Source organism: Simochromis diagramma, unplaced genomic scaffold, assembly GCF_900408965.1.
Source record: "Simochromis diagramma unplaced genomic scaffold, fSimDia1.1 OVJJ01000517.1, whole genome shotgun sequence".
NCBI lineage: Eukaryota > Metazoa > Chordata > Actinopteri > Cichliformes > Cichlidae > Simochromis > Simochromis diagramma.
The window spans coordinates 1,345,665-1,373,148 of NW_024387173.1; the positions used below are offsets into that span (position 1 = coordinate 1,345,665).

The 27,484-nt window shown below is 41.1% G+C and overlaps 3 protein-coding genes and 1 long non-coding RNA gene across 6 annotated transcripts in view; 1 reads left to right on the plus strand and 3 right to left on the minus strand.

Annotated features, from left to right (window-relative positions):
• hoxb3a (homeobox B3a) overlaps positions 1–7,371 on the minus strand; it is a 78,982-nt gene extending 71,611 nt beyond the window's left edge. For both annotated transcript variants that reach the window (XM_040049266.1, XM_040049258.1), the window contains exon 1: positions 6,746–7,371. The gene's annotated coding sequence lies outside the window, so the exon portion shown is untranslated. The remainder of the gene's footprint in view (positions 1–6,745) is intronic.
• LOC120744733 lies at positions 169–5,527 on the plus strand. The gene is made up of 2 exons (XR_005698446.1): positions 169–606; positions 1,147–5,527. It is a non-coding gene; the product is annotated as an uncharacterized LOC120744733 (long non-coding RNA).
• Positions 7,372–11,536: 4,165 nt separating the features above from the next.
• Positions 11,537–19,484, minus strand: hoxb7a (homeobox B7a). The gene is made up of 2 exons (XM_040049279.1): positions 17,165–19,484; positions 11,537–12,719 (listed from the first exon to the last, which is right to left on the minus strand). The coding sequence occupies exons 1-2, from the start codon at positions 17,670–17,672 to the stop codon at positions 12,460–12,462; spliced, it is 768 nt and encodes a 255-aa protein (XP_039905213.1). The 5' UTR covers positions 17,673–19,484; the 3' UTR covers positions 11,537–12,459.
• Positions 19,485–19,591: 107 nt separating this feature from the next.
• Positions 19,592–26,734, minus strand: hoxb8a (homeobox B8a). Of its 2 annotated transcripts, none has more exons than XM_040049276.1 (2): positions 25,787–26,734; positions 19,592–21,383 (listed from the first exon to the last, which is right to left on the minus strand). In XM_040049276.1, exons 1-2 carry the CDS (start codon positions 26,217–26,219, stop codon positions 20,974–20,976), a joined length of 843 nt encoding a protein of 280 aa, XP_039905210.1. In that variant the 5' UTR covers positions 26,220–26,734; the 3' UTR covers positions 19,592–20,973. The 2 variants fall into 2 exon arrangements, with proteins under 2 accessions (XP_039905210.1, XP_039905211.1); XM_040049277.1 differs by having other exon boundaries at positions 19,592–21,380; positions 25,787–26,733.
• Between the last annotated feature and the right edge of the window lie 750 nt (positions 26,735–27,484).

The window sequence follows — 27,484 nt, forward strand, 5'->3', positions numbered from 1 at the left end:
CCCTTTCCTTCTTCAAAATTAGAGAGGAGAATAAATAGGGTCGAGCTGGGTGGAGGGTGGGGGTATTTCGGCGTGCTTTTCATTCGCGGTCACAAACGGAATATGTGTCGCTGAGGTCGTAAAATAACCGCAGTCATAAATAAGTCCCCCCCCCCCCCCCCCCCCCTCTCGGTGTCTTTCTGTGCTTCCTCTACAGGCTCTGACTTGTCTGAATGGCCAAACTGTAGACAGTTTGACTACCGATAGAGACAAAGCCTATTTTTACTTTTACTTCACCTCCCCACTTCATCAGTTCCTCCATCTCTTCGTTTTAAAGTAATACTGTTCGTCGTAGGGGGACAAATATGAAATTTAATCCCCGAGCCGCGCGTTCTATGCAGGATTACACAAACTGATGGAGAATCTGTCTTCTGAACTTTTATTTTGACCTCTCGCTCTCTCTCTCTCTCGCTCTCTCTTGTTGGCAGGACGCTCCGTTTCCTCTCCACTTTGTGGGAACGGGAAGCAACAGCATTGTGTTGGAGCTGACTGTGGTGTAATCATTAATGAGCACTAACAGTCGGGACAGGACAGGCATGGCCTACAGCCTGGGATACACACAAGACGGTAATACTATTATTATATATACAGCCTATTTGCATTAGCACGGTATTAACGTGATTGTGGCTTTGGTATTATATCTGTGGTAGGCCTATACCAGCAGCAGCCCACAGAGTAAATATGAAGAAAGAACTTTGAAAAATACAAATAATAATAATAATAATGATAATAATATAAAGGCAGAATCATAGCTTTTCCTGATTCGAGGTACAGCTCTGCTTAAGCTAAGAATATTGTCAAGCCAATTGAAGTGTTGGTATAGTAACATACCGAAAGTTTTGTTACGAAGCATCTATGTATTTTATATGACAATTTTGCAGAGATTAGCAGTTTATTTAAAGTATAGATTAATGTAACATTTTAAGAATAACTTCAGAGGAGATCTCATGAACTTGTAGTTTGGTTCTAATGCTGGAAAAGCAACATGAAATATCATCATCTTATCAAGTTATATCATGTGACTGCATGGAAATATTCATAGGCAACACTGCATGATGACATTGTCCTCCATGTTGCAAGTGGACATATATTTATGTGTCATTGCAGATGCAATTGCAGTTGGGAGAAGCGAGCGGCAGACGACACGAAAGAGCAGAGCAAAGAAAAGAACGACCTAAACTTTGGAAATATTTTGCTATTTGAGAACCGGATGGTTGGTCCCTGTGCGAGTGTGTGTCAGGGAGAGGAGTGGGGTGGACATAAAGGAATAGCAGAAGGACATAGTCTGCTTTAAAGCTAGTAAAGAAGTCACATTTTATGTCACATGACCTTATGCTTTGTTGTGTTTTACTGCCTGATATTTCCTTGTGTCGATGGGGATATTGAAGTCTACCAAACTTTAACTTGCCGTCCACCAGTATTGAAAAAAAGGGAACGGGGCTGTGTACCGACGCTGCTGAGAGCATTACCATGACATTGGGTGTGCTAGACCTTTGTGCCGAAATTCAACGAATTATTTATTTGAGTAACTACAATACAAAATGGGAGACTTAAAAGACCACAAATAACATAAGCTACCTCGGATGGCCTGTTAGCTGCTTTAACCACCCCAAAATCAGTAGGCTAACAGCCTTCCAGTCATTAGCTATATAGTTATTAAGTTTTTACCACTGGTCCAACACTAATAACAGGGTAATGACAAGAAGCGAAATCTGTTTTAAGTATATGAATCATAATGACACAAATAAATAGAAACTGTAGAGAGATGGAATGGTCTGGATTATATCAGAAAACAAAGAAAGAAAAAAGTTAATATTCTGGGACATTCTCCCACGTTAAAAATTGGTTGGATGACAATTACAAATCCCATCTTTTTTCTAAACGGATATGCGTTTTAAGCCTGCTGTATTCCTGCACAGTAAATTTACTGGTGCAGCTTCAGAGTAAACAGCCGAGAGGCGCTGAAGGAACTCCAGGAATCCGGGAAACTTCAGAGATTATCGACAATTAAAGCTGAAAGAGTCAGGCGGCTGCTTTATGGCTTTATGGGTCCCTTTCACCTTTTGCGTGTGTGTGTGTGTGTGTGTGTGTGTGTGTGTGTGTGTGTGTGTGTGTGTGTGTGTGTGTGTGTGTGTGTGTGTGTGTGTGTGTGTGTAAGGGGGGTATGTGCGAAGGAGAAAGAGAGAACTCAGGACTTTTATGGTTTTATGACTTTTTATGACTCCTTGTAAAGTCCGAGGAATGGCTACGAACTGAAAAACAGGCCCGCAGCAAAACAGCAGATGAACAAATGTGCTGTTCTCCGCACAAGTAACGAGCACTGTGCAGCTCACCTGTGGTTTATTTCAGCCGTGGCAGTGATAGGATCGAGTGCATTTCACGGGTTAAATAATTAACCGTCTATGAAATTAAAAATTCACTGCTTATCCTACTAAATTACTCTTATGTGTCATTTTAGTACGAGTTATTTACAAAAAGGAGTTCAAAACTCTGCGCGCATCAGACTGGTCCTTGTCTGGCAGAGCAGACATTTTAAGTAGGTGGTCTGTTATAATGTCATTCATTTAGATATTTTATGGGTTTTACCCATGTCAGAAAAAACGGGGACATTTTTTGACATAAGTAGAATACTTTCGCTCTTAGGATCGTATAGAAGATTCCAGAAGTTGCGATGCTTGGGGATAAAAAGTTCATGTGTTCAGAGTTTAGATACATAGAGTTTCTATTGCTAATTCTCTCGCTCTGTGTGTGTGTGCGCGCGAGAGAGAGAGAGAGAGAAAGAGACCTCTTCTGCTGCACCAGTTAATGACAAACTCCAAAAAACTGCCTGACTAGTACTTTCTCTTGTTTAATATATTAATCGTTTCCAGGCAGCGCGAGTCGACTCGCCGCGTCCTTCAGGGTACTGTGAGCACGCGCTCCAGGTCAGTTCACTGGACTATTACCGGTGGACGCGAGCCCTCAGCCACAAAAGGCCTCCGGACCAGTTAAAGTTTAACGGGTGGGTGAATGCAGCATCAGAAAGAGCCGCATATTTTTCGGCTAAATAAGAAGACTCGAGCTTGATTATTCAAACTGTGTTGTTCGACATCATTTGGTCAGACGAATAATAATAATAATAATAATAATAATAATAATAATAATAATAATAATAATAATATAAAGGCACTATCTGGTACTATCATCCTGGCAATCGTTATTCTAACTGCACAGAAAATCCTGTCGAGGTATTTATCCGCTGCGCAGACCACAAATAGGTGAAGCGAAAACAAATGTTGTATCTGATCTCAATACTCTGAAGTTGAATACTCAATTTAAAGTGAGACTATGCTAAAGTCATAAATTAAACAGAACGCCATAGTTTTCCCTCCATGAGGGTCTTTCAGATGATTACACACACGTTCACAACTGGAAACATATATCTGAGTGGGGCTGCACAACAGATTTACAGATAAGCGCAAGTGATAAAACCACAAAGCAAGGACGAATTAATATGCTTACACACACACGAACACGGTGAAGCACATGCACTCACATTCCCTGCTTGCTGCTCTATTCCGAAACAGCCCTCCTGACCAATCAGCATAAATTTTGCATCCAGAATTACTTTTCCTTGAGCACATCCAGTGCTCGTGCGCACGCGCAAACACGCACACAAACAAGCACAGCATTCTTCTGGGATTTTGTACACACACGGTTTTCTCCACGTTTCATTCACCAGTGTAACAGCACCCAGCCTAACCTTGGCAACAAAGCAGGACGGAGAGAAACACCCGTTTCTCTACCTCAGTGCTACAAGTCGACCTTTCCAACCCTACATCAAAGACAAAGAAAAAAAATCTTCAGCATACACTCTTGTGAAAGCACACAAAAGCTTTTTGTGCCACTCGCTGGGGTTGACCTGGTATTATTTTTCCAGAGGTAATACATAAGTAAAATTGCGGGCATGGTTTTTGTAAATCGCATTGACACTGACCCAGGGATGTATAACTTGTGTTTCCGAGTCTTGAGAAAGAAGAACCTGTGTATGTGTCTATGTGCTCTTTGGTATTGTTGTTAACGGAACACTAGATGGCACCAGAGTGTCTTGTTAAGTGCGGACTCTGGGCTGCTCTGAAGCTTCATTGTAAGGACTGCCGTCGAACACAAACAGCCTCCGGATTGTGTCTGTTTATAACCGTTGCTCCCAGAGCTGTGTGATCACAGCTTTACAGGAAAACAGACTGTTGGCTTCAACTTATCTACCAAAACAGAGAACACAAGACAGAAAGACACACATTGCTCGTACCTTATATACCACTCTCTAAATGTTACTGTCTTCATTTAGTATTATATAACAATTATATTTGTGTTAAATTATCCATTTTAGTTCCAGAATTTCAAGACATACATTAACATCTGTATATGATCCAAATTGTTTGACGGTTAAATATAACTACATCTGTAGTATGTGAAAAATGTATAACTAAAAATGACACTTCTAAATATGGTAAATAAGACCGTAAACATCTCTCGAGTCCGTGATTATTACACACACACATAAACACACACGCATACTGCTGCTCTAAACCTAGTCAATGATTATAATAATAAAAATAATACTACACTGCTGACAATAATGAGTGTCAATAGCTGATTTGAGATTCTGCGTGGTCTTTCTCTGTTCAATAATCTCAATACTATATTGATATCTGCGACAAAAATATAAATATTTTAGCATACGTGTTTGTTAAAACCCATAAGTATGCTTAATGCATTTCGGTAAAGTCACGTTTTTAAAGCAACTGTTTCACGGTACCTGGGACCAAAAAGAAATTCAATTTCAAATTTAATTAAATTTTATCTATACAATGCCAACTCACAACAGTCTCATAAAGGCGCTTTATATTGTAAGATAGGCCCTACAATAGAAATCCCTTCTAATCGCAAACAGATTTAAAAAATATACATAATTTATTATACATTTTATTTCTCTGTTCTATGTTTGCGTTTGTTTTACTTATCACGTTCAGCGTACCCCGTAACTTAACGAATGCATGATTAATTTATGTTCCGTTTACCACTACAGACGGAATAAAGAATTTGAAAAGTGCCGCAGATCTGTAGCCACGATTTAGTGTGATCGTGGCTTTAGAAAGTCCGGCACGGCGTATTGCATGTGGCTCACAATATATCCCTAAAACGAGGCAGTGACTTTATCTTAAAGAACTGGTGTTTATTGACAATACTGAATTTCTCCCAAAGCAAGACTTTTGATTCTAGGATATATGTTCATCATGCTACAGCTTACTATTAGGCATATCCTTGTGTTTACTGTGTGTTTTAAACCATCCTGCATAAGAATGATTGTGTTAGCTGTTCATCTACAAAGCGGAATTGGAAACGACTCGAAATATGGTTTAACTGTAAAAATACATGTGCATACATTTCTATGAATGGTTTGTGAATAATTTGACAACAACCAAATAAATTACTATATGGTAAAATACAAGTTGTTAAAGTGTATATTTGTCCAGCGAAAATTTCCACAGCCGTTTGCAGACTTGCAATGTTCTTAGATAATCAGTCAGACCCTGTTTTGTATGAGGAGGAATATCAAGGTTACATATGAGCACATATGAGCGTTAGTAAATAACATGTTACAATAAGAAAAACCATATAAGCTTTAAACATTGGGTGATAATGATTTGTCAGACAAGGGTAAAGATAAAAATTAAATCTTCTTTTTTTGTCCTTGTGATCAAGTGTGTGTGTGTGTGTGTGTGTGTGTGTGTGTGTGTGTGTGTGTGTGTGTGCTCTGAGATGAAAAGTCTGGCTTTTTGATATTTGAGACGGCAACAAATTGGAGACCAAGGAGATGACACCTACAGATGTGTTTGTGACTGTGGGGTTGTGATTGCAGGGAAAGAAAAAAAAACGTCTGCTCCAGGGAGGAAATGAGAAGGGAACCAAAGTCATAAAAGTGAGACAGACAGACATTCCTGTGCTTGTAAACTATCTCTCTCTCTCTCTCTCTCTCTCTCTCTCTCACACACACACACACACACACACTCACACTCACACACTCACACACACACACACACACACACACACACACACACACACACACACACACACACACACACACACACACACAGACTCGCGCTGTCAATCTAATGAAAAAAAAATCGAAACAGAAAAACCTACACGCTGGAAGTAAAACACTGACAAAAACCCCAGAAGCTCATTTCAATTCACCTGCAACCAGATGCAAACCCCCAAAACAGAAAACTGTTGCTTTTATCTTTAAAAGTCATAGTAAATGAGGGACTTCAAATTCTGCCAAAGCCATCAGATCAAAGCCAGTCTTTTTCATGTGCACATTTGCCCCCTTCCTGCAAACACAATGCGCAGCTTTTGGAGGAAAAGCTGGAAGCTAATCTTTCAGTTCTCAAACAGCCGAGTTTCGAGCAATAGATGGCTCCTCGACAGCTAATACCACTATTTAAACTAACCAATATATCTGTATAGATCCAGCTAGGAAACCGTTTATTCTGAAATGGCGGAGCAACGCTTCGTTTAGAAAAAACAAACAAAACAAAACAAAAAACAAATGAATCAACTAGATGCTGCAGAATTGAGAAAAGCTGCACTGACTCATTTTCTCTGCTCCTTTAACAATGCGCATCATGCAGGGTTGCGTTAAACGTGCGTGGACGGCTCTTACCGTTTGTTGATAATCCGTCACGAGCCCACACACCTGCCGGTCACTTCCTTGCGTTCGAACAAGTCAGGCACTCTGGAATGGCACGAGACAGCCCTGCACTGGGTGGTAATTAGGTGGATGTAATGTTGAGGAAGTGCAGGAAATGGGGATGGGGGACTGCTGTCACCCAGGCGTCAAACCACCACCGTAGTCTTCATCATCCTTGCAGTGACAAGTTACAAATCAAATTGAAATTAAAAATGTAAATCATGAGGGCATGCTTTCTCCGGGTTGGGTCCCACTGCTCGCCCCTTCTTTGTCTCATCACAGCGGAACTGTCCTCATCCAGATCCGCCAATTTGGAATAGACAGCAGCGGCACGAGACCAGACGGAGCAAGAAGCCATAGCGAAGCAGGAAGAGAAGAAGCAGGAGGGGGAGGGGCGGCTTGTTGTCGGCGTCTCGCCGTGCCGGTTTCCACAGTCACAACAAATATTCTCATTAACTCGCCCGTTTAATTACAGCCGGGTGTTCATTTCCTGGCGGTGGCCGGACTCCGAGTGGAGCCTTGCAGGAGCAGGGAAGGACAGGCGGCAGCTCGGGCCGGAGCGGAGTGCTGCAGCAATATAGCCACTTGGGAAATCATAAAAAGTTCATGTTCACGTTAAGCGCGTCCACATGACCCGCCCGTCGGCCAATCCCCGCGCGCGGTCACTCATAAACTTGTATCACAAAGTTGTAAATTTTCATAAAACAACAAAGAATTTATTGCATTTCTTCATGGAGTGTTGTTAGAACCGAGCTGCTCCTTCTCTTATTTCATTCTCCAGGCCGCCATTTTCTTCTTCGACCGCTTCTTAAAAAGCAAGCTAAAAGCTTTCAAAGCACTGGAGAGCGTGAAGAATTTTGCCACGCGTTATTGTGGATTTTTCATGTCATGCTTTATATTTATTTGATTTTTGTTCGTTTTAGATAATTAGACAGAGCTTCCTTATTATCTTCACTGGCATATTTGCATCATATTTTCATTAACGACACGTGACAATATTTAGACCCAAAATGTTTCAGAAACCAGATGTAGCTATATAAAGACAAGGTAGGAGGAATAATTTGGAGCAAACAAGTTTCTGTTTCCATACTGCATTTGAGATTTTTTTTAGTACAACACCAATACTCAGTGTTCTGCTGTTGTAAGACCTGGTGTCAAAACACAGACAAGTTTTCTTTTGTGAAAGTGCACGAACGTAAAGTCTGCGTCCCTGGTGCTGAAATATGAATTAGCTGAATCAACAGAAATTTCTCACCTTTTGAAGCCGCCTATGCGACATTTTTTAATCATTAATGAATTAGTTTAAACGTCATTCTTTGCGTTTAAAGTGTTATGACACAAGGGATTGAACGCAGTGTATCGTAGCCTACTGTGGAAATGTATAAGTGAAAATCAGTTAAATGAGAGATCCCTAGACAAACAACAACAAAAAAAAAAAAAAAACAGCAGTGGAGTGTAGTACCTGTCCCGGCTTGAAACGTTGTGAGTAAAAGTGGTTTCGCAATGCGGCAAGGCGTCACCATTTAAAACCTGCAGGCCCGAAACCGAGGATAGCCAGAAACTGCAGCGAAAGTATATTAATGTTTTTACAGATATACAGTTAGAAATCGGAAATGTTCAAGCACATCAGAGCTTCATTTCAACGACGAGTGTCTGGACTACACCTGACGTAAAGTCTTTGAACGCATCATTTTATTTGGTAATGCAGGTCTTGTTCTCCCACAAAGAAGTCCAAATCCAACGCTTCCTGAATCTTAAAGAGGTTGCAGTCTAAATTGCTGCAGTATGACGAACCATTCCCCCATCTACTACAAGAAGATCTCTTCAAAGAATATAAGACCTTTCAAACGTTTAAATTAGGTTTCGTTGATATTAAAACCCAGCTTATAAGCGAATTTGCTTTGACAGCAGACTGGAACCACATCACATATGATAAAAAGCGCCAATATTAGCAGAATTAGTGTTTTCTGTGTTGTTTGTCAAGTTAGTCTGCATTTATCGCTGTCATCCTCTGTATGATGCGTCCTATTTACAGGCTCGACGTTTGGCAGATTTCAGATTTGCTTTTAAACCCTCACTGACCCATGTGTGACCTTTCCAAACCAGCACACTGTCTGGTTAGCAGGAGAAGAGGATCCGATGCTTCCTCTATCTGAATAGCTCGAGTTAAATTTTAACTGAAAACAAAACAACTGCATAGAGCAGATAGAGCAGGACGAAGAACTAGTCCATCCTCCCTCCCATCTGCTTTATTCGTCTTGTCTGATGCCTTTATTGGAGTTTTTGGCCTCTTCATGGATGCAATCCCCCCCCCCCCCCCCCCCCCCCCCCACACACACACACACACACACTCATGTTATGATACTGGGTGGCTTTTTAAGACGAACACTCCTTGAAATGTCTGGTGATACTAAAGGCGCACACTTGATATTTTTGGCCGAAGAACAATGGATGTAACAACAACACAAGAAAGTCCGTTTTTTTTCTTATCTTAAGTAACAAAGATTTTCTGCTGATGCTAAAGGACTTGGATTATTGAAGCACGTTTTTGTAAATAACACCCTTTTCTTTAGTAACATAAAAAAGATTTTTAAATATTGAAATGGTGATGAATAAAAAGCGTTAGCCTTTATTGATGTTATAGATCGATGTATAGTCAATAATGTTTGGTTGTTTGTTTTAAAATCAAGCAAACAAACAAAACAACTGAGTTTTGTACAAATATTTGATCCCACTAGATACCAAATCTTGTATTTTATTACATTATAATTCCATCCTTTAGTTTTACAGGGCTCGAAGAATACTGTGCTAGCATCAATTATAAGCACATCTTTCAAAATAAGCGACTGTTAAAAATTAAGTTTAGGGGAAAATATTATATTCAGTCTTCATTTGTATAAATATTTGTCACTAAAATTATGTTTTCAGTATATAAAATTACTCAGTAACACACACACACTGAGATATATATATATATATATATATATATATATATATATATATATATATATATATATATATATATATATATACACACACCCAGCACGCCCCTGCGGGCGGTTTATCCTTCAAGCTCGGGTCCTCTACCAGAGGCCTGGGAGCTTTAGGGTCCTGCGCAGTATCTTAGCTGTTCCCAGGACTGCGCTCTTCTGGACAGAGATCTCCGTTGTTATTCCGGGGATCTGCTGGAGCCACTCGCCTAGCTTGGGAGTCACCGCACCTAGTGCTCCGATTACCACGGGGACCACCGTTACCTTCACCCTCCACATCCTCTCGAGCTCTTCTCTGAGCCCTTGGTATTTCTCCAGCTTCTCGTGTTCCTTATATATATATATATATATATATATATATATATATATATATATATATATATATATATATATATATATATATATATATATATGCACTAACATCACTGGCGTGCACAGATAGAGACGAGGTGGTGCTGAAGCACTTGCCCTTTTGCCCTCAGTCCAAAAAAGTGCCCTTTTGAAAGAGGTGATTTTTTTTTTTTTAAAGCTGCGCGATTTAAAAAGGTGTGAAAATAATGGCTTGATTTGTGCCCCTTCTTCAAAGACACCCGAACCCTGTCGCTTTTTCACTGTCACCGTGTCACGTGAACACGCTTGCAGTTCATTTGTTGTGAGGCGTGTAGCAGCGGCATGACATAGGACTACTTGGAGTAGGAATAGTAGGCTAACTATAGCGACTGGGAGCCACGGCAGACAACACGGCAGCTCTTTCCCTTCCCAACCAGTCAGGTAACCCATGAATCGAGTGAAATTATTCTGTTTGCCCTCTAAGACCAACCTGCAATTGTTTTGTTGTGAAGTAGCCTGTCAGAAACTGCACATGACAAACTTTGCCAGCTTGCCCCCTCCATCCATCCATATGGATAAACAAAAAAACGACACATTTAAAATGTAACCTAAACCATTTAGGCAACCCCACTCTCCATCAATTCCGACCTTTTTGCATACACTATTGAAAATATCACGTTATGCTATAGGCTACATGCCGTTAGGCAGAGGGCTCTTTTGAGCCCATTTTTCGTTACAAATTTTAGGATGATCTCACGGAAATCTGTGAATAAATACAAAGTTTTCAAACTGAAGTCAGTGACGGGAAGACATCACACTTTTTAGAGATGGAACTGCAGAAAAACCTAAAACCTTGACATGATTATGAATAATAGAATTATGGACGTTTCTCCGTTTTTGTGGATTAGCCTTTCCATAACTAACGTCAACTACTGTCCTACTTTGGTAAGATTGAAATTAATGTCTTTGACTGTCTTTAGTAGGTGTCTCCTGTGAGAAAGTTAGAACACCGTCCAACTGTCTAAAGATGCAGTCTTTAGCCTAACTGGTTGTTACTGACTCAGCGATGCTCGCAGACATTTACGCACTGTGTTGTGACCTGATTGTGACAGAACAGTGACGTTGTTATTGGTAGTTTGAAGGGTACGGTGTTGGGGGTGGTGCATGTTAAAAGTTTTGAGAAGCACTGGTTAGACATGTTAATTTTTTTTGGTGTAACATATTGGCAACATTAACACATTAATTTGCTAAAGGAAAAATAGGCAGTTCCCAATTGCCTGTGAAAACGACCATTCTGCCCTGTTCTTGTAATGACCACAGTCAGTCTTATTCGTTCTCATACATTTTGGTCTATTTATTTACTAATTTCAGCAAGCATAATGGAAAGAGAGGCTGAGAAAGGAGAAAATAAAAGTCAAATTGCATTTAACCTGTGCGATTTTTTTATTATAAAAAGAAAAGGTTTTCCACATATGCAAAAAGTGCCCTTTTTTCCCCCTGGAGCACTTGCCCCCCAAAATGTCTGTGCACGCCACTGACTAACATAAACTGTATATGAGCAACTAAGTAAGGAAGCACTGGTGCAAACAGTCGATTAATTTTAATTTTATTTTAAAAACGCGATCATTTAAAATAAAAATCAGCCTTCTGCTGCAACGAAATTTGTTGGAGCACCTTACCACATGAATGTTTCATATGAAATGTCTCTGTCTATCTTCATATATTTATGGTAACAACGTCTTATAAGGTAAAACAGAACTTTCAGACACTAAATAACACAAAACAAACAGGAGTATAATGCAGTACTGCTCGCGGACAATTCTTCCTACCGTAGATCAGTTTTCCCATTAAGCAGAATACCTGCTGAGTCATTAAAAAAAATAAATCTTACTGTTTAATCTATTAGTAGCATTAATATATGGGGCGCGGGGTGGGGTGGGGGGGGATATAAATTAACCTCTTCCGCTAAATATTGAGGGGACAAATCAAAATATTGAGGAGGGGATTGCCTACTTTCGCTTTGAAGTGATAATAAGAACAATAATAACAGAAACAAAAGGCTAGGTAGGTATAGCTCTTGGATTTTGATTTATGGGCTCAGACTTTTTCAAACATAAAAATGTATACATACATAATTGCACATGGAATAGATATTACTAACACGAATCCACAGAAGTCACAAGTGCTGCTGTTTCATTCATTGCATCAACAACCATCTCGTGCCTTTCTGCCGCAAATCACTTGAGGCAATAACACGAAGGAGTCTAGGATTCTTGAATTGTAACAGAAGAGTTCTGTGTTGAAAATGGTCCTATCCTGTAAATTCTGGTACATTTTTTCTTATCTCTTAAAATCTATGGTCACACATCAGTCCTCCTCATCGACCGCCTCCTCTTCTTCTCGACTCACTGCTGTGGGGGCGCCGCTCTTCGTCACAATGTTCTCCTTTTTCCACTTCATCCTCCGATTTTGGAACCAGATCTTGATCTGTCTCTCTGTGAGGCCGAGCGCGTGCGCGACCTCTATCCGCCGTTTACGCGTTAGGTACCGGTTGAAGTGGAACTCCTTCTCCAGCTCGAGCGTTTGATGCCGTGTGTACGTCTGTCGGCCTCTTCGTCTGTCAGAGCCTGGACAGAAGAAAGCACATTCTCTTTCAAAACAAAATCTTCCTACTCGAAAGATTAGGAAATATGATGTAGGTTAAAAAACGCTTGTTGACTCGTCGGTTAGTTTTCGACTCCACTTTCTGGCAAACCCGAAAAACTTCTAAATGATGGGGAAACGCGTAGTTTCAGCTTCTGCCTGTCTGAGATATACTTCTATCCTTTTCACCTACAAAAATAATGAAAGAATTTAGAAAAACGGGCATAATCAGTCTGACTGTGATTACTGATGTGTATTTTTTAACTAATTAATACAGTCAGTGTAAACGGACACGTGCACATGGCAATGTTGGTAGAGAACTGTTAATTCAATTGAAAACTAAAGAAAAAAGCCTCTTCTTGTGAAAAATGCATGAATCAGTGAAACTACATTGACCTCCTGTGTTTATGAGGTCACACGTCGCCTGAAGGTTAAAAAAAAACTAGGTCACATTTTTAAATCTCAAAGGTCATTTGCCGGCCACAAAAACGTCCAAGCGCATTTCCTCTGCACATCTCAGTAAAAGAAAGCTTCTTGTATTGCACCTATGACATTTAGAGATCAGTGGAAATCTATTGTGTACTGGACGATTTTCAATTGGGATCACAGTGAACGACATTTTTAGGTGTACCCAGTGAAAATCTAGGTATAGCAACCGAGAAGGTATTTTACATGATTCCTGTAAAATATTTACACATGATGGACGGATCACAATCTGTATCAACATCATTGTCTATAAAGACATCATTAATGGGGCAAATATATATTTATCATTAGGAATGACTGAGTATTTATATGTACTGAAAATATAATTTTTGTGAAAAACCTTTAGACAAATCTAGTCCCCTTATTGTAATGTGTTCTGTACAGCTTCAAAACAAACTATTCAATTCAATTCAATTTTATTTATATAGCGCCAAATCACAACAGTCGCCTCAAGGCGCTTTATATTGACAGTAAAACTACCTCTTCCAAAATGATCATACAAAAAATAAATAAAAGTTGTATTGACTAAACGTTTTCTTCTGCTATGTGAATTGTAGGTGAACCCAATAAAGTTTCCAGCTGTAGCTTGAATACCATTCAAGACAATGAAATACTTTTAGTGAATATATATAGATAAAATCTATTAAAGGTTAGTTTTTTTTTAATCAGAATGTCTGGCCTTCTGATGAAGGTGTTCTTATTCTGCCTAAATGACATTGACTGTATGACATGGAAGCACAGCTCATGAATCTTTGTCTGTTGTACTTGTCACTATACAAGAATCATATATCACAGATGTGCAATCATAAAATCTATATCAAAACCAAAATTTAAGAAATTACAATAAAGGATTTGCAGTGCCTGCCTGTGATTTGCCATCATTCCTTTCTGTGTATATAAATTTCACCAAAAAGCAAAAATTAAATACATACTTACGAAAGGTAGGTGTGTGTGTGTGTGTGTGTGTGTGTGTGTGTGTGTGTGTGTGTGTGTGTGTGTGTGTGTGTGTATGTGTGTGTGTGATTATGCATGATGTGATTTCATTTCCTAATTATATATAATTAGGAAATAAAATCTTTTGGGTAAAAATCAGTCTATGAGCTTGTAAAAGAATCTTGACTCCATCCATTTCCTTCCACTTATTCGATTTCCAGGTCTCACAGGGCAAGAAGACGGATATAGCTTGGAAATACTGCTAATCTGTGACAAGGTAACACAGACAAATAACATATAACAATTCATGATCACACACACCTGTGGTCGGTTTAAAATGGCATAATGCCATGCACTGTTTTAGTATGAAAGAGTATCTGAAGAGAAAGACACAGAGAGTACACATCACGGCGAATGTCCCTAGAGGAGATTCAAGCGCAGGGACATCTTGTTGTGAGACAACACTGCACCACTGTGAATGTCAGCTCACTCAGCCAAAAGCCCTCAATTTCTTTTTTTTTTTTTTTGGTTTGTTGTTCTTTCTTTCTTTCTCTTCTCTCTCTCTTACACACACAGACACCAACCTTGTCACATTCAAATGCTAAAATAGAATATGATGTTCTGATGTTTATTTCCTGTCCACGGTTATTTGTTTTTCCACCTTTTTAGATGTAATTATTAAATACACATTTTAGGGAATGTATTTATGAATGTAATCAATACATTTAATTAAAAAAATACTTCCAGTTACTTCCATCCTTGCAGCTGCTATTTGTATGTGAGGACATTGTAATAACTGGCTGGTTCATGTGTTTATCTGTTTATTCTTATTCATGTCAGTGGATATCTCACTGTTTTCTCCTGTTTCACGTATACACGTTATATGGTATTTTTCCCCCTTAACTCACAGTCCATATCAATAATTAATAATGATTGAAGGAGAGTAATTACAAACATAAACTCATATTTGTTTACATATATGCCTACATACACATTGCTCTCATTGTCCTTAAAGAGAAAGTCGATTACCTGCATTTAAAGGCTCACCAAGAATATTGTCGAGTATCTCAGTGTCTGCAGTCTCCTCTGGGTTTGTGCCACAGATCAGTATGTGTAACTGTCAGCACCTAGACGTGTTTTGCTAGTTTGTGTGTGTGTGTGTGTGTGTGTGTGTGTGTGTGTGTGTGTGTGTGTGTGTGTGTGTGTGTGTGTGTGTGTGTGTGTGAAAGTGAGAGTGAAATCCATTTTCGCTGGTAATATTTTCTGCTCAGCAGTGATTTGCTTGAGCCAGATTTGGAATTCTCTGGCAGTCAGTGCCAACAACAAGGGGATTTGCTGTTGCTTACTCTCTCTCTGGTGCAAACACACACACGGGAAACCAAAACGAAGTAATTAAAAAGAAGTCTGTTGGTGTGCTTGTGCGCACATACACAGTCGAAGAGAGAGGCCAGCAGTCTCCTTAATCAACACTATCAACGGGAACATCCGGGTCTTCTCTGTCCAGTCATCTTCGGATGCCTGGATCTAAATCAACATCTATAAATTGATTGGCTGATTCGACCTCAGAACACTCGGTCTCTCAATACACATTAAATAAAAATAGAGAAGACTAGGAATAACAACAATACGGATTTTGCAGTGCCTCTGCAGTACCTGCCTGTGATTTCCCACCATTCCTTTTTTTAAAAGATTTTTAATTAGTCTTGGTAAATTATTCTAATTATATTTGTAGGCCACAATATGTGGGCTAGTATTTTATTTGTCCATTACTAAGTTTTTATAATTCTATATGACACATGTTGTTGTCACTTTTCTGCCTGAAAACGTGAAACTCCAAAATAATTTCTTCATTCTTTACAATACGAATGTCAGTTTAATGTTTATACATTATGGAGCTTTTGAAATGAAAGACACTTCAAATTTTTTGTTATCCTGTCAGTGAGATAAGCACCCACACGGGGGCTGTGGGACAGGAGGACTGTATGGTGACAATAAATAATAGTGAAACCTGGGTCCCCTACACACGAAACTTGTCTTTGCTTTTTTCTTATCGTAAAAACATAAAGTAAAGCACAGAGTAAGTGTACATTAATTATTTAACAAATACTTGGTTATAAGATTTCCTTTTATGACAGCTTTGACCATACATCTTTATAATAGTGCCACTTAAAAGCGCAGGAAGAACCTTCAGGTTCTCACCTGCGAGGCAAGGCAAGCTTTAACATTTTTCACTTCTCTCCTATATGATTCCACGTGACTGTTTACTGTGGGGGGCAAAGATATCTTCAGCGCTTTTACGGAGGTTTTACGCAACAGTATTCCTAACCTACATCCCATATTGTATCACATGTTCAATTTTACCAGTTATAAAAACAAAACATTGTATCTTTGTTGTAGTTCGAGACTCAGTATCCATTTTGCATACAGCTCGATGTCGGCATGCCAGATCAGTCGGTGGAAAAGAGCAAGCATTCAAAGATCTGCTAGTTTATAGTGTTTATAGTGGTTAGCTTATTGTGTGACAGTACAATAGCACAATGGGCTTTCAGCGGACTGGTTTGTGCAGACAGTGAAACATAAGGATGAGGTGAGCTGAGCCAAACACTGACTGTGATGATTCCACTCGTGACGGCCAGGTGAAAACTATTTTTCTTCATTTTCAAACAGTCAGAATAAAGCTCCACCCTGCCCCCCTTTTAAACACAATATCACCTCATGAATATTCATAAAGTCTTAAATTCTGGTTTTATGGCATTATGGCAGAGCCATAAAAGAACTGCAGAGTGGGTAGGGGTGCTGTAAAATAGTTGCAAAAAGACCCTGACAGGCATAGTTCATCAACCCACAGTGGCCGCTGCGCAACCGGGCCAACAGTTTAAAGACCGTTTAACGAACAAGGACACACACACACACAGCTTTCTTTCTTAGTTCACCTCCCTGTGTTCCCAGCTGACGAGAGGGGAGGGCGCCTCATCACCTCTCATAACTTTCTATCCCCATCTCTCCTCACCTGAGCTTTTCATCCAGGGGTAAATACGCAGTCTCTCATGGTTTAGCCTTCTTTGATCGGGGCTGCTCTGCCTCCTGGAGGTCGGCTCAGGAAGCCTCGGAGCCAGCGAGCATAACTTAGTCCGATTGAGTGGGAACAGCTCTGCGGGGAACCTCAGCGGCCGAACTCCCAGTGAGTTATAACCTCCTGCTGAGCATATTTCTGTAGGCTCAACACCCCCAATGCTCCCGTTTAGTCCCGAAAGAGAAGACCCAAATGATAAAGGAGAAGAGGAAGAGGGAGGAGAAGAAGAAGAGGGAGGAAACTGGACTCTGCTGCTGCCTCTCTCACTGGATGCATAATGGTGGCGATATCCTCTGGACACAAAGGCGCACGAAGAAGACACGGCGGGAAAAGGAGAGGAAGACGGACAGTGAGAAGTTGAAGTGTCCGCTGAAAGCAGTCCACAGCTCATTGTGGATTGTTGGTGTTTGGTAAACAGCGCGTTGGCGAAGTCCAGCGAACTCATAATTTGGCTCCGGTGATTTGTGGGCCTGGGTGGTTGAATGTCGATCTTTTTAGGAGCGACAGTGAATTATTGGTGGGGTATTACTGTCTATAGTTTTACACACACACACAATCACCCCACCCTGTATTTCTCATCCCCCACCTCCCATTGCCTCCAAGAACACGTGACGGAGGGTCCATGTGATGTGAAGATGTCCAATGGCGGACGGGGTTTCCCTCCGGATGCAAAATCATAAAGGGATCACAGGGAGTGACTCCTACAACATGTACAGCATTATACAAAAAAGTCGGGGGAACTCAGAATGTTCACCAATCACCTAGAAACCAAGAAGACTGAAATCTGATAAATATTCAACTCAAAGTTAAATCATTAACTGCCATACTTGAAATGGGCTTCAAACAAACAGCAGAGGACACTATTAGAAGAAGAACACTGGTTTAATTGGAACGTATGCGAAGCAGCCGAGCAGACTCAGTGTCTTGTCCCGGCTCATGGTTTGAGGGGACCACACATGCAGAGAGCAGAACAGACGAGCTGTTGTGTGCCTGCAGTGGACCGCGGCTGTCTGGTCAGTACAGGCAGAGTGATAGACGAGGATGTAATGCAAACAAGAGAGAACGTTTAATGGAAGCAGTCCAAAGGTGTCACTTTGAAAATAATTCTGTGAGCCCACGGTGAAAGATGAAATCTCTCCACTAATATATATAAAAAAATTACGGGTTAATATTGCTCATACCGTATCACGCTTCTTAAAAATACTCCAGCTTTAAAGCAGGCAAACAAAAGTTAACGAGTAATGGATATGGTTTCAAGAACAAGCATACCGAGTCTTGATCTTATACAAATTCACCGAAGAACACAAAGCGCACCTCTCTAGGCCGTTTCATAAATCACCTTTACTCGTGAATTCAGCTTTAATGAATCCTGCGCCCTCGTAGATTCAGAGAAACTCACCTAGCGTGCAGGTGCTCTGCTACGTCCTTAGATGTTCAATTTCCACGCAGCATTCAATTCAATCAGGATCAAATCTGCGCGTTGAGTCTAAATAAGAGTTATGAACTGGAAGAACGAGGGAGAGTTTGAGGATTGAGAAAAAGAAGATTTGTTTTTGGTGACTAGTCAGACATAATCGGATGTAGTACGCTTCAACCTCTGAAAAAAGGTGGCATCTGTCTCGGTTTTAACTGTTCATATAGCAGGACAAGATCGCAAAGCATGGCTATGACGTTTGCATGGGCAGTTGTTTAACATCAGGAACCCCCCGCCGAGATTAGATATTTTAATAGTATGCTTTGATCATACTTAAAGTGCTTATCAAATCAGAAATATATCAGTCATGATTACTTAGCTCACCAATCAGATCTGATAAAAAAAAAACTCCTTGGAAATGTTGTCCAGTGTGCCCCAAAACATTTATATTTTGACAACTACAACTGCCACATCCCTCCTTTACAGTGTGTCTCTATCTCCTGTTGGTAAAATATTATTGGACATAAAATATCTGAATTTCAGAAGCGGGACCACATCATTATCCCAGTTCCACAAGCCGTTCGTTCTCGTTTTGGTGCCCCACTCTCCCTCCCCTTTTTCAATTCTTTCACGTCTTCACTTCTCATTAGTACATGAGTATCTGCCAGGCCCGGGAGCCGCCACGGGTGCCCTCCAAGGCCTTCTCCAAACCGCAGCTTAATTCATGTTTGAGCCGTTCGCCTTTATCTACTTAAACGCTGTCAAACCTAAACTGAGGACATAAGCCCAGCTAGTGAAATGAACAAGTGCAGTCTGTAAATGTGTACTCTGAAATTATATTTTCAAGTACAGGCTTCTTAACTGTGGTTCATTACTTTAAAACTAAAAATGACAAACAGAATGAAATATTTCGAACATTTAGGTATACATTAGTGCATGTACTTTTATTGTGGAAACTGCACATGTGGTCCACTTTGCCTCAATATGTCAAAGCCTGTTAGATTTGTGCAATTATTCGAAGCCTATTTGTCTTCCTATTAAAGCTTTACTCTGAATCTGTCTTCCAGCCAACGCCTGAAAACCCGACCAGCCAAATATTCAGTGATTTGATAGCATTCAAACCCAGACTTCAAGGATACGCTACAGTTTAGGGGAATGCGGACAAGCGCATGCTCCCTGAATTTGAGCTTCCCATATGGAAACAATCGGATCTGAAGTATCACCGTGATGATGATGGAAGACGGTGTAATGATAACTTTAGAGGTCTCTAATAATGTAAATGCAGGTGGAGTGGCACGCCATAAATAAAGTAATGTTTGGAAGGATGAGGATTGTGCGCGAGTGTGTCACTGTGAGGGTATAAGAGGGTGGGTGTCTGTTGTTTTAAGAAGAGATTTCCGAGTCAAGGCTAAATGTTTGGCCTCGTGAACTGAGCGGTCTGGCAAGTCTGCGTGGTGATAGAGTGAAGAGGGATAAAAAGGAAAAGGATGGAAGGATGCAGGAAAAGATGGAGAGTGCCACACAAAAGAAGAAAGGCGGGGATTATACGATTATACGAAGACATAAAAGGAACCCTCAGCTTCGACTTTTTATCACATTTTCCCATTTTTATTCTTATAAATGTTCTTGCTTTTGAATCTGCACTGCGCGCATGCGTTTAACCCCCCTCCCCAAAGAGAAAACAACATAAGACAAACACCACCAATCAAAAAACAAAACAAAACAAGAAAACAAACAAATAAACAAAGGGGAAAAACGACAGTTAGAGGGTGTAAAAAAGAGACCCGACCTACTAAAACGGCATAAATAGGCAGTTTCATGTTGTTGGAAATTTCATTAATTGCTACGTCATCACCATCATCATCAATCATTGCCATAACAACAACATAGAAGTGAAAAGTACAGTAAAAAGTGCACCATTATCATCGTCGTCATCATCATCATCATCATCATCATCATCATTTTAACTTAAAAACTATACAGCTGCCAAAGATAAAATTGTTAATGATTAACTTCTAACAATATAGAAATGTTTCCACGATAATTGTTCCACAAAGAAAGAAAGCTATCTTTTTTTTCTTCTTTTTAAGTTTATTTTAAACACTAGTGTAGACTATGTTTTCTTGCTTCATTGTCACGTTTTTTTCCTCTCAAGTCCATCTAGTTAGCCAGTCACCATTTTTAGAAACTCACGTTCCCTTCCAACGATTGAATCGTGGAGACAGCAGGGGAGTCCAGTGGCCTCAGTTAAGAAAAAACAGCCCATCCCTCACCCCATCCTGCCTAACATTTACACCCACCCTGTCCCCATTTACCCCATCTTCTTTCTCCCCTACATTTGCTTGTGGCTTTTCTCGCAGCAATCGTCGTTCACAGAAGCCTGTGACCCCGCTGTGCCTGCCACTGAGCCTCCTCCACCACCTCCTTCTCCACTTCCTCCTCCTGCACCACCGCCACCTCCGCCGCTGACGCCATCCCGCAGCTCCTTCTCCCTCCTCTCCCTCTCTACTGCCTCCTGTTCGCTCTTGCTACTGGGGAACTTGTCCTTGTTGTTCTCCTTCTTCCACTTCATCCTCCGATTCTGGAACCAGATCTTCACCTGCCTCTCCGTCAGCGCCAGCGCGTGCGACACCTCGATACGGCGTTTCCGGGTCAGGTAGGGGTTGAACAGGAACTCCTTCTCCAGCTCCAGGGTCTGGTAGCGACTGTAGGTTTGGCGGCCCCGCCTCCTGCCAGCAGCTACTGGGGGAAGGTGGGAGAGTGAAGAGAGAAAATTGTTAGACACAAAACTTCATTCTTCCATGTTTAATAATCAACTTAACACCACGCACACACGCACTCAAATGCACTTGCGCGGAAACCTTCAGAACTTTCAGGTTTTCGTGAAAATTTACCTTCGCCTTCGTGATATTTTTGAGTGTTTCTTTTTCTTATGGATTTGGTAATGCTCTCATTATTTCTGACATATTACTGTACCTTTACCAATATCAACTGACTGCGAATATTGTAGTGAGTGCACCGTGATGTTAGCAAAGTCCCCTCGGTCATTTTGAAACGCCTCTGATTTTAATACACAAAAGAGTGGTGGATGTGGATGAAATTTAATTTAAGCAAACAAAAAACGTTTGATGACTTTGCCTGAAAATAAGTTTCCAAAGTGTTGCTAAATTCTCCCATCTAAATCAGTGCTTTTTGTCTACTCGCTATGGCTCCTTTCGTGTTGACCTTTAACTTATAATGTTTGCATGTCTATATTTCATATTGCTCTTATAACAATTTCAACACTATACACAAATTGCCACCTTGTACGTCTAAACCTCACCTTGTTGGAGGCGTCTACTGGCATGTACACTCCCAGGTCATCGCTTTTCCTCCAACAAGTTCTTTGTTCTGCTAATGATGGGGAATTAGCTTTCGTGCCAATTACAGTAGGCTCATTTACAGACAGAAATGAACACGACTCACAAAGCGAGACATCGTCCAGTGTTATACAATTTGCAGTCTGGATCAAATACGCATGTGCCAAAGGAAAAAAAAACAGTTTTAATACAGGCGCTGTGAAATTATGTGACAGCCGTACGTGAAGTTACAAGAGCACAGTAAAAATGGACGCACGCGCTCTTTGAACACGAGTCTAAAAACTGAAACTCTATACCGCTCAGCCGCTTTTACTGCAGTAATTAAGACGTCTCTTATGTAGACAAATCAACTGAAGACTTCCCCTTGTGCATATGAATATTTAGTACTATAAATGCATCGTAAATGCTTTCCAAACGTGAAAAATACTCAGCGTATTTGAGAGGAGCCTAAAGGTCTTTTCTAAGGACTTTAAAAGATGCCCACAATGAAATTTTGGAATAAGAAGGAACTATTTCTCAAAACATTTGCTAAATGCAGGTCCGCATTGTGCTGTAGTCTATTGATATGGTTTGGTTTTTTTCTGCGCATTCATATCATTTTATATAAACCCTTGCAAGGTACATTTTTCAACAAACTGGGCGATGTTTTAAATTGAAATAATGTCTAAAGGTTAAGCTAAAATGCATCCAACATGACATCTCGGGGCTGTTAATAAACTCCAAGTTGTTTCAGCGTAAAGTGGACGATTAAAACGACACATTTAACCATGACAGCCTGGCAGCAGTATCTCCACGGTTTATACAAAGAGGACATTTGTGTAAGTGATTATATTTCCATAAACATGTTTGTCTTTCGCCTTTATTATTATGTCATAAAAAGGGAGCGCCGTGCCATGGACAAAATATGCCAGTGGCCATAAAAGCTTTGAAGTAAAAAAGGCTGGGTCCAAATTATTGCTCTGAAGGGAAACTCAGCTTTTACAAGTTTTGTATTGATTATCGCTAATCGTGCTCGAAGACCATCGATCTGGGAACACGTTGAAACCTATGGGACTAATAAGAATGTTTTATGAGAGAGCGAGAAAATTCATATTTGGTGTTTTTGTTTTTTGGGGGCGGGGGGTCGTCAAGCCTCTAATGGACTTCTAGTGGACTGTGGGTCTACAGCCCCCATTTCACACGCAGACAACTATCTCTCCGCAACGCTAAAATGTAACGGTTTAAGTAAAGTTTGAGGGCATAGTCTCATGTAGTCGATCACTCTGATATAGGGTGACACTAGGGGTGACTAGGGGTGGATGTAAATGTTGAAATTTCCTGCACTGTATCAAGAACACATCTTACCGAAACAGTAGTACAGGTTGCGGTCTAATTTTTAAAAAGGGCACAAAGTTTACATGTCCACAATATGGGAAGAAGCCGCGGGAGAAGATTAGACATGGAAATGCAAAAAGTTGTAAGCGGTTTAGAGGTCCTCTGTGTGTGTTGTCAGAGGAGTGTGACAGTAGCCGTGCTATACAGTTTCTTACGACGCAACACCACGAGGAACTGAACCTTCAATCCTCGCCGTTTACGTACAGCCTGTGTTCGAAGAATATATGTGTCTATATGAGAAAGATGTGTCTATATGAGAAAGATAAGTAGAACAATAGTTCTACTTATCGTTCTCATATAAATGTTAGCTTGTGTTTTTTCCATTAAGAATATATGCTACCTTTGTGGCATGCTGTATTGTTGAAATGTTGTTATAAGCTTACAGTAATGAAACAAATTTAGTTGTTTTCTGCGAAACCTTTACAAAGCCACTGGAACAAATACTAAATAACTGTACGGGAGATGACATTTGAGGAAGGAGACAGCAGATGCCAGTGAAAGCTGGGCCAACGGGAGCTAATACCATTACACATAGACATTTATTAGCTGGCCTAATCACATTTCTGTTCTCTTTGTGTCATGTTTAAGGTCGTACAGAGAAATCATTTATCAAGACTTCCAACCACAGGGGTGAAGTCGTAAAACTGGCTCATGTTCGCAAGTTTACAGTCAAACTCTGATATTACACCCCTCCTTTGGAATATATATATATATATATATATATATATATATATATATATATATATATATATATATATATATATATATATATGTGTGTGTGTGTGTGTGTGTGTGTGTGTGTGTGTGTGTGTGTGTGTGTGTGTGTGTGAAATGAAATGAATGAAATGGAAGGGGAAGAAGAGTAAAGAGACTAAAACCTAAAACTTTACCCTCAGTCCGCTCGGTCTCAGGTGCGTCTCCATTTTATCATTATTTTATTTTGTTTCTGTTTTTGTAAAGTGACTTTACACACACAGTTATGGCAAGCCGGGAGTCAAGCAAGTACAACGTTTTAAGATGTAAAATACCAGAATTTACACTAACGCTGAGGCGGAAATGTTGTAGGAAACGCTTTACTAAATCGTGCGTAAATGTGAATTGCCCGCTATTATTATTGCTAGGTTCTTTAGCAGCTGGGTAAAAAGCTGCATCCTGTAAGGATGAAGAGAAGGTAGCTTCAGATTAATACACATCTGAGTTGTTGTTTTATTTATTTATTTTTAATTTTATGATCATAAGCTTGAAGTCACAAAAGTTCAGCACAGGTCATAACAGCGTCTGCAGCCCTACTTTGAAAATACAGCCGAGAACATAAGCCATAAAATAAGCGCGCGCGCGCACACACACACACAGACTCACACACAGAGTAGGAGAGAGAGATATGGACTCAGACAAAACAGGCTACTATACATGCCAGTCCATTCACTCTCTCCCTTCAAAGCACAAAAAACAAAAATGCCAACTTGCACAAGTCTTTAGGTCTGACTGTGGTGCTGCTTTACGTTATAAATTAGAACCCGGCTCTGCTTTAAAACAGTTATTTCAAAGAAAGTCACATTTATGCATCTTACGTGATTTATAATGTGAAGGAGTTGAACCAATCCGGCCTCATCTATATATCAATGGCTTTTTGCACCACAAAACACAAAAGCGAATTAAATATGAATCCGAGGGACTTCTGCTGGGGGATAATTGTGTTACGCGAGGTCTGTGAATTTAGAAACCACAGACGTTGTGCAAAGGCAAAAAATGCTCTCTCTGTTCTCACATGCATTCTCTGAGCTCTGTAGACAACTGACCACCGTGTAGCCAAATAATCCCACCACAGGCAAGTCGTAAACCGAAAAAAAAACAAAGCCCAGTAAAAGTTTAACCGGGGTCAGAGCTGCATGTCCAAAATGTGTCGGTGAGGCTGGAAACAACTACCTTCAACATCTCGGTATCTTCTTCCCGTCGGTTGAAACTAAGATTTTCTGCGTTTAGTTCTAACTGAAGGCACTGAGGTTCAGTTCCCCCTCGTCAACCACCATTTCTCCCCGTTTCTTGTCTATTTTCCATCACCCCCCTTCTTATCCCGGGGCTTTTCCTCTCTCTGTTTGGGACGGTGCAATTAAACCCTAAAGTCATTCACACATGTTTTGCTGCTACCAATAAAACCATAAACGTGCTATTGTTTCCCCACTTTGAACGCAGGAACCTCTAATTGTTCTCCCTAAATTGCTGCTTTCAGAACAACTTCTCCAACTTTCCCCCACTATTTCCTGCTCCCTGTATGATTATATTTTCTGCCTTCGTTTCCTGGAGGACAAGCAGCTTTGCTCTTACTGCAGACTGCTTTGTAGGAGTGAAGTTCTATGGTTTGGAGGGGGAAAAAAGAAGAGAAAAAATTTACTAGCCTCGCCATTTCCTCACCTTGCGGCCTCATCCAAGGGAAGAGTTGCGTCGGCGAGGGACTCTGCTCGGTGCCCTCCGCGTCCTCGCTCCCGAGTCCGGGCGCGCCTCCCAGTTTACAGTCGCTGTACTGAACCAGATCCGCGTCCTGGGCGCCGAAAAGTGTCTGCCGCTGCAAGGCGTCGTATCCGTAGAAGTTCCCCGGTTCACCGTGGCATGTGACCGCGCACGGGCTCTGCTGGTATGGGTTGCTGGGCAGCGTCGAGGCGCTGTGGTGGTAGAAGTCCTGGATTTGCGGAGCGTGCTGGAAGGTGGCGCCGGAGCTCGGGCCGTACACCACGGTGGGCCGGCTGCCAGCCAGGTCCTGCGCGAACCCGCACTCGTAGTAGTTCGGACGTAACGAGTCCCCGCTTTTATATTTGGAGAAGAGCGAGTTGACGAAATATGAACTCATCTTTTGTGTTGTTTTCTGTTTTAATTTGTGTTCGGCTCGGCAGAGTCAGAGTGAGGGTGAAGGAAGAGACCAGTGGCTTTCAACTGTTTTCTTTTTTTCTGCTGCTTCTGTGGTACGGTTTGAGGCAGACACACACACACACACACAGATAGCGAGCAGGGAGAGTGAGGCAAGTCCGCCGCCGGTGTAAGTGACCGTTGTTGTAGTGTTTTCCACCTCACGGCGGCAACAGACGAGTCGGTTGCGGTGTGAGTAACGGTGACGGCAGCCGGAAATGTGAGAACCACAACCAGCACCACAACAACAATAATATAACAATAATCACAGTGATTCCATAGAATTTCCAGCCCAGAGGAAGAAAAATAAGAGGAAGGAGAAGAAGAGGATAAGGAAGGGCTCGTGCGCATCACAATTCCGGTGTTTGCGCTGTAAGCCCTGTCGCGCTCTCAAACGGCTTTTCCGTGATTTACTCCCCTGCAAATGAGTTGTTTCATATTTTTCTCCTTCTCTCTCTCTCTCTCTCTCCCTCGCTCGCTCTCTCTCGCTCACACACCCCCTCTCTCTCCGGCTGTGTCTCACGCGCCCTCTCTTTCTCTCGCCTCCTGGGCCAGGGTGTGTGTATGTGTGTGTGTTTCAAGGATAATTTGCATCTGTTATCAGCTCTTCATCCCATTGGGTTTTCTAGGCATACAGACAAGTGTGCACCAGCCCACGCGCAAACCACACACACACAAACACATGCGGAGTCTTTTTTTTTCAATTTCCCCCTTTCTTTTTGCGCACGCACGCGCTTATAAACTGATAGATGATAGTTTCCGTCTGACGGAGCCTCTGTGCGCCTGTGATTATAAAAATGTAATGAGAGAAGGAAAAAAGATGGGAGAAGAAACGGGGGAAGGAGAAGAACAGGATGAAGAAGGTGAAGAATATAAAGCAAGAAAAGAGGACACACACACACGGGCGCGCGCACACACCGCTCCTCTATCCAACCAAAATAAAAAGCGATGCCTTACTTGAGTTTTGCACAGGTTAGTGTTGGCTGCACCGGTGCTGCTATGTTTATGTGTGTCATTAATGAATCGTTCTTATTTCTCACCCTGATTCCTTCAAGTGGAGTTGCAGTGGAAGCGAAGGCGTGAAAATATCAGGGAACCCGACAGAGAGTGTTTAACTCACAATGAAACGAGAGATGGGGAGGGTAGATGGGGGGTGAGTAGACCAGAGTTTCCCTATAAATTTAACTGAGGTTTTAGAATTATTCTTTC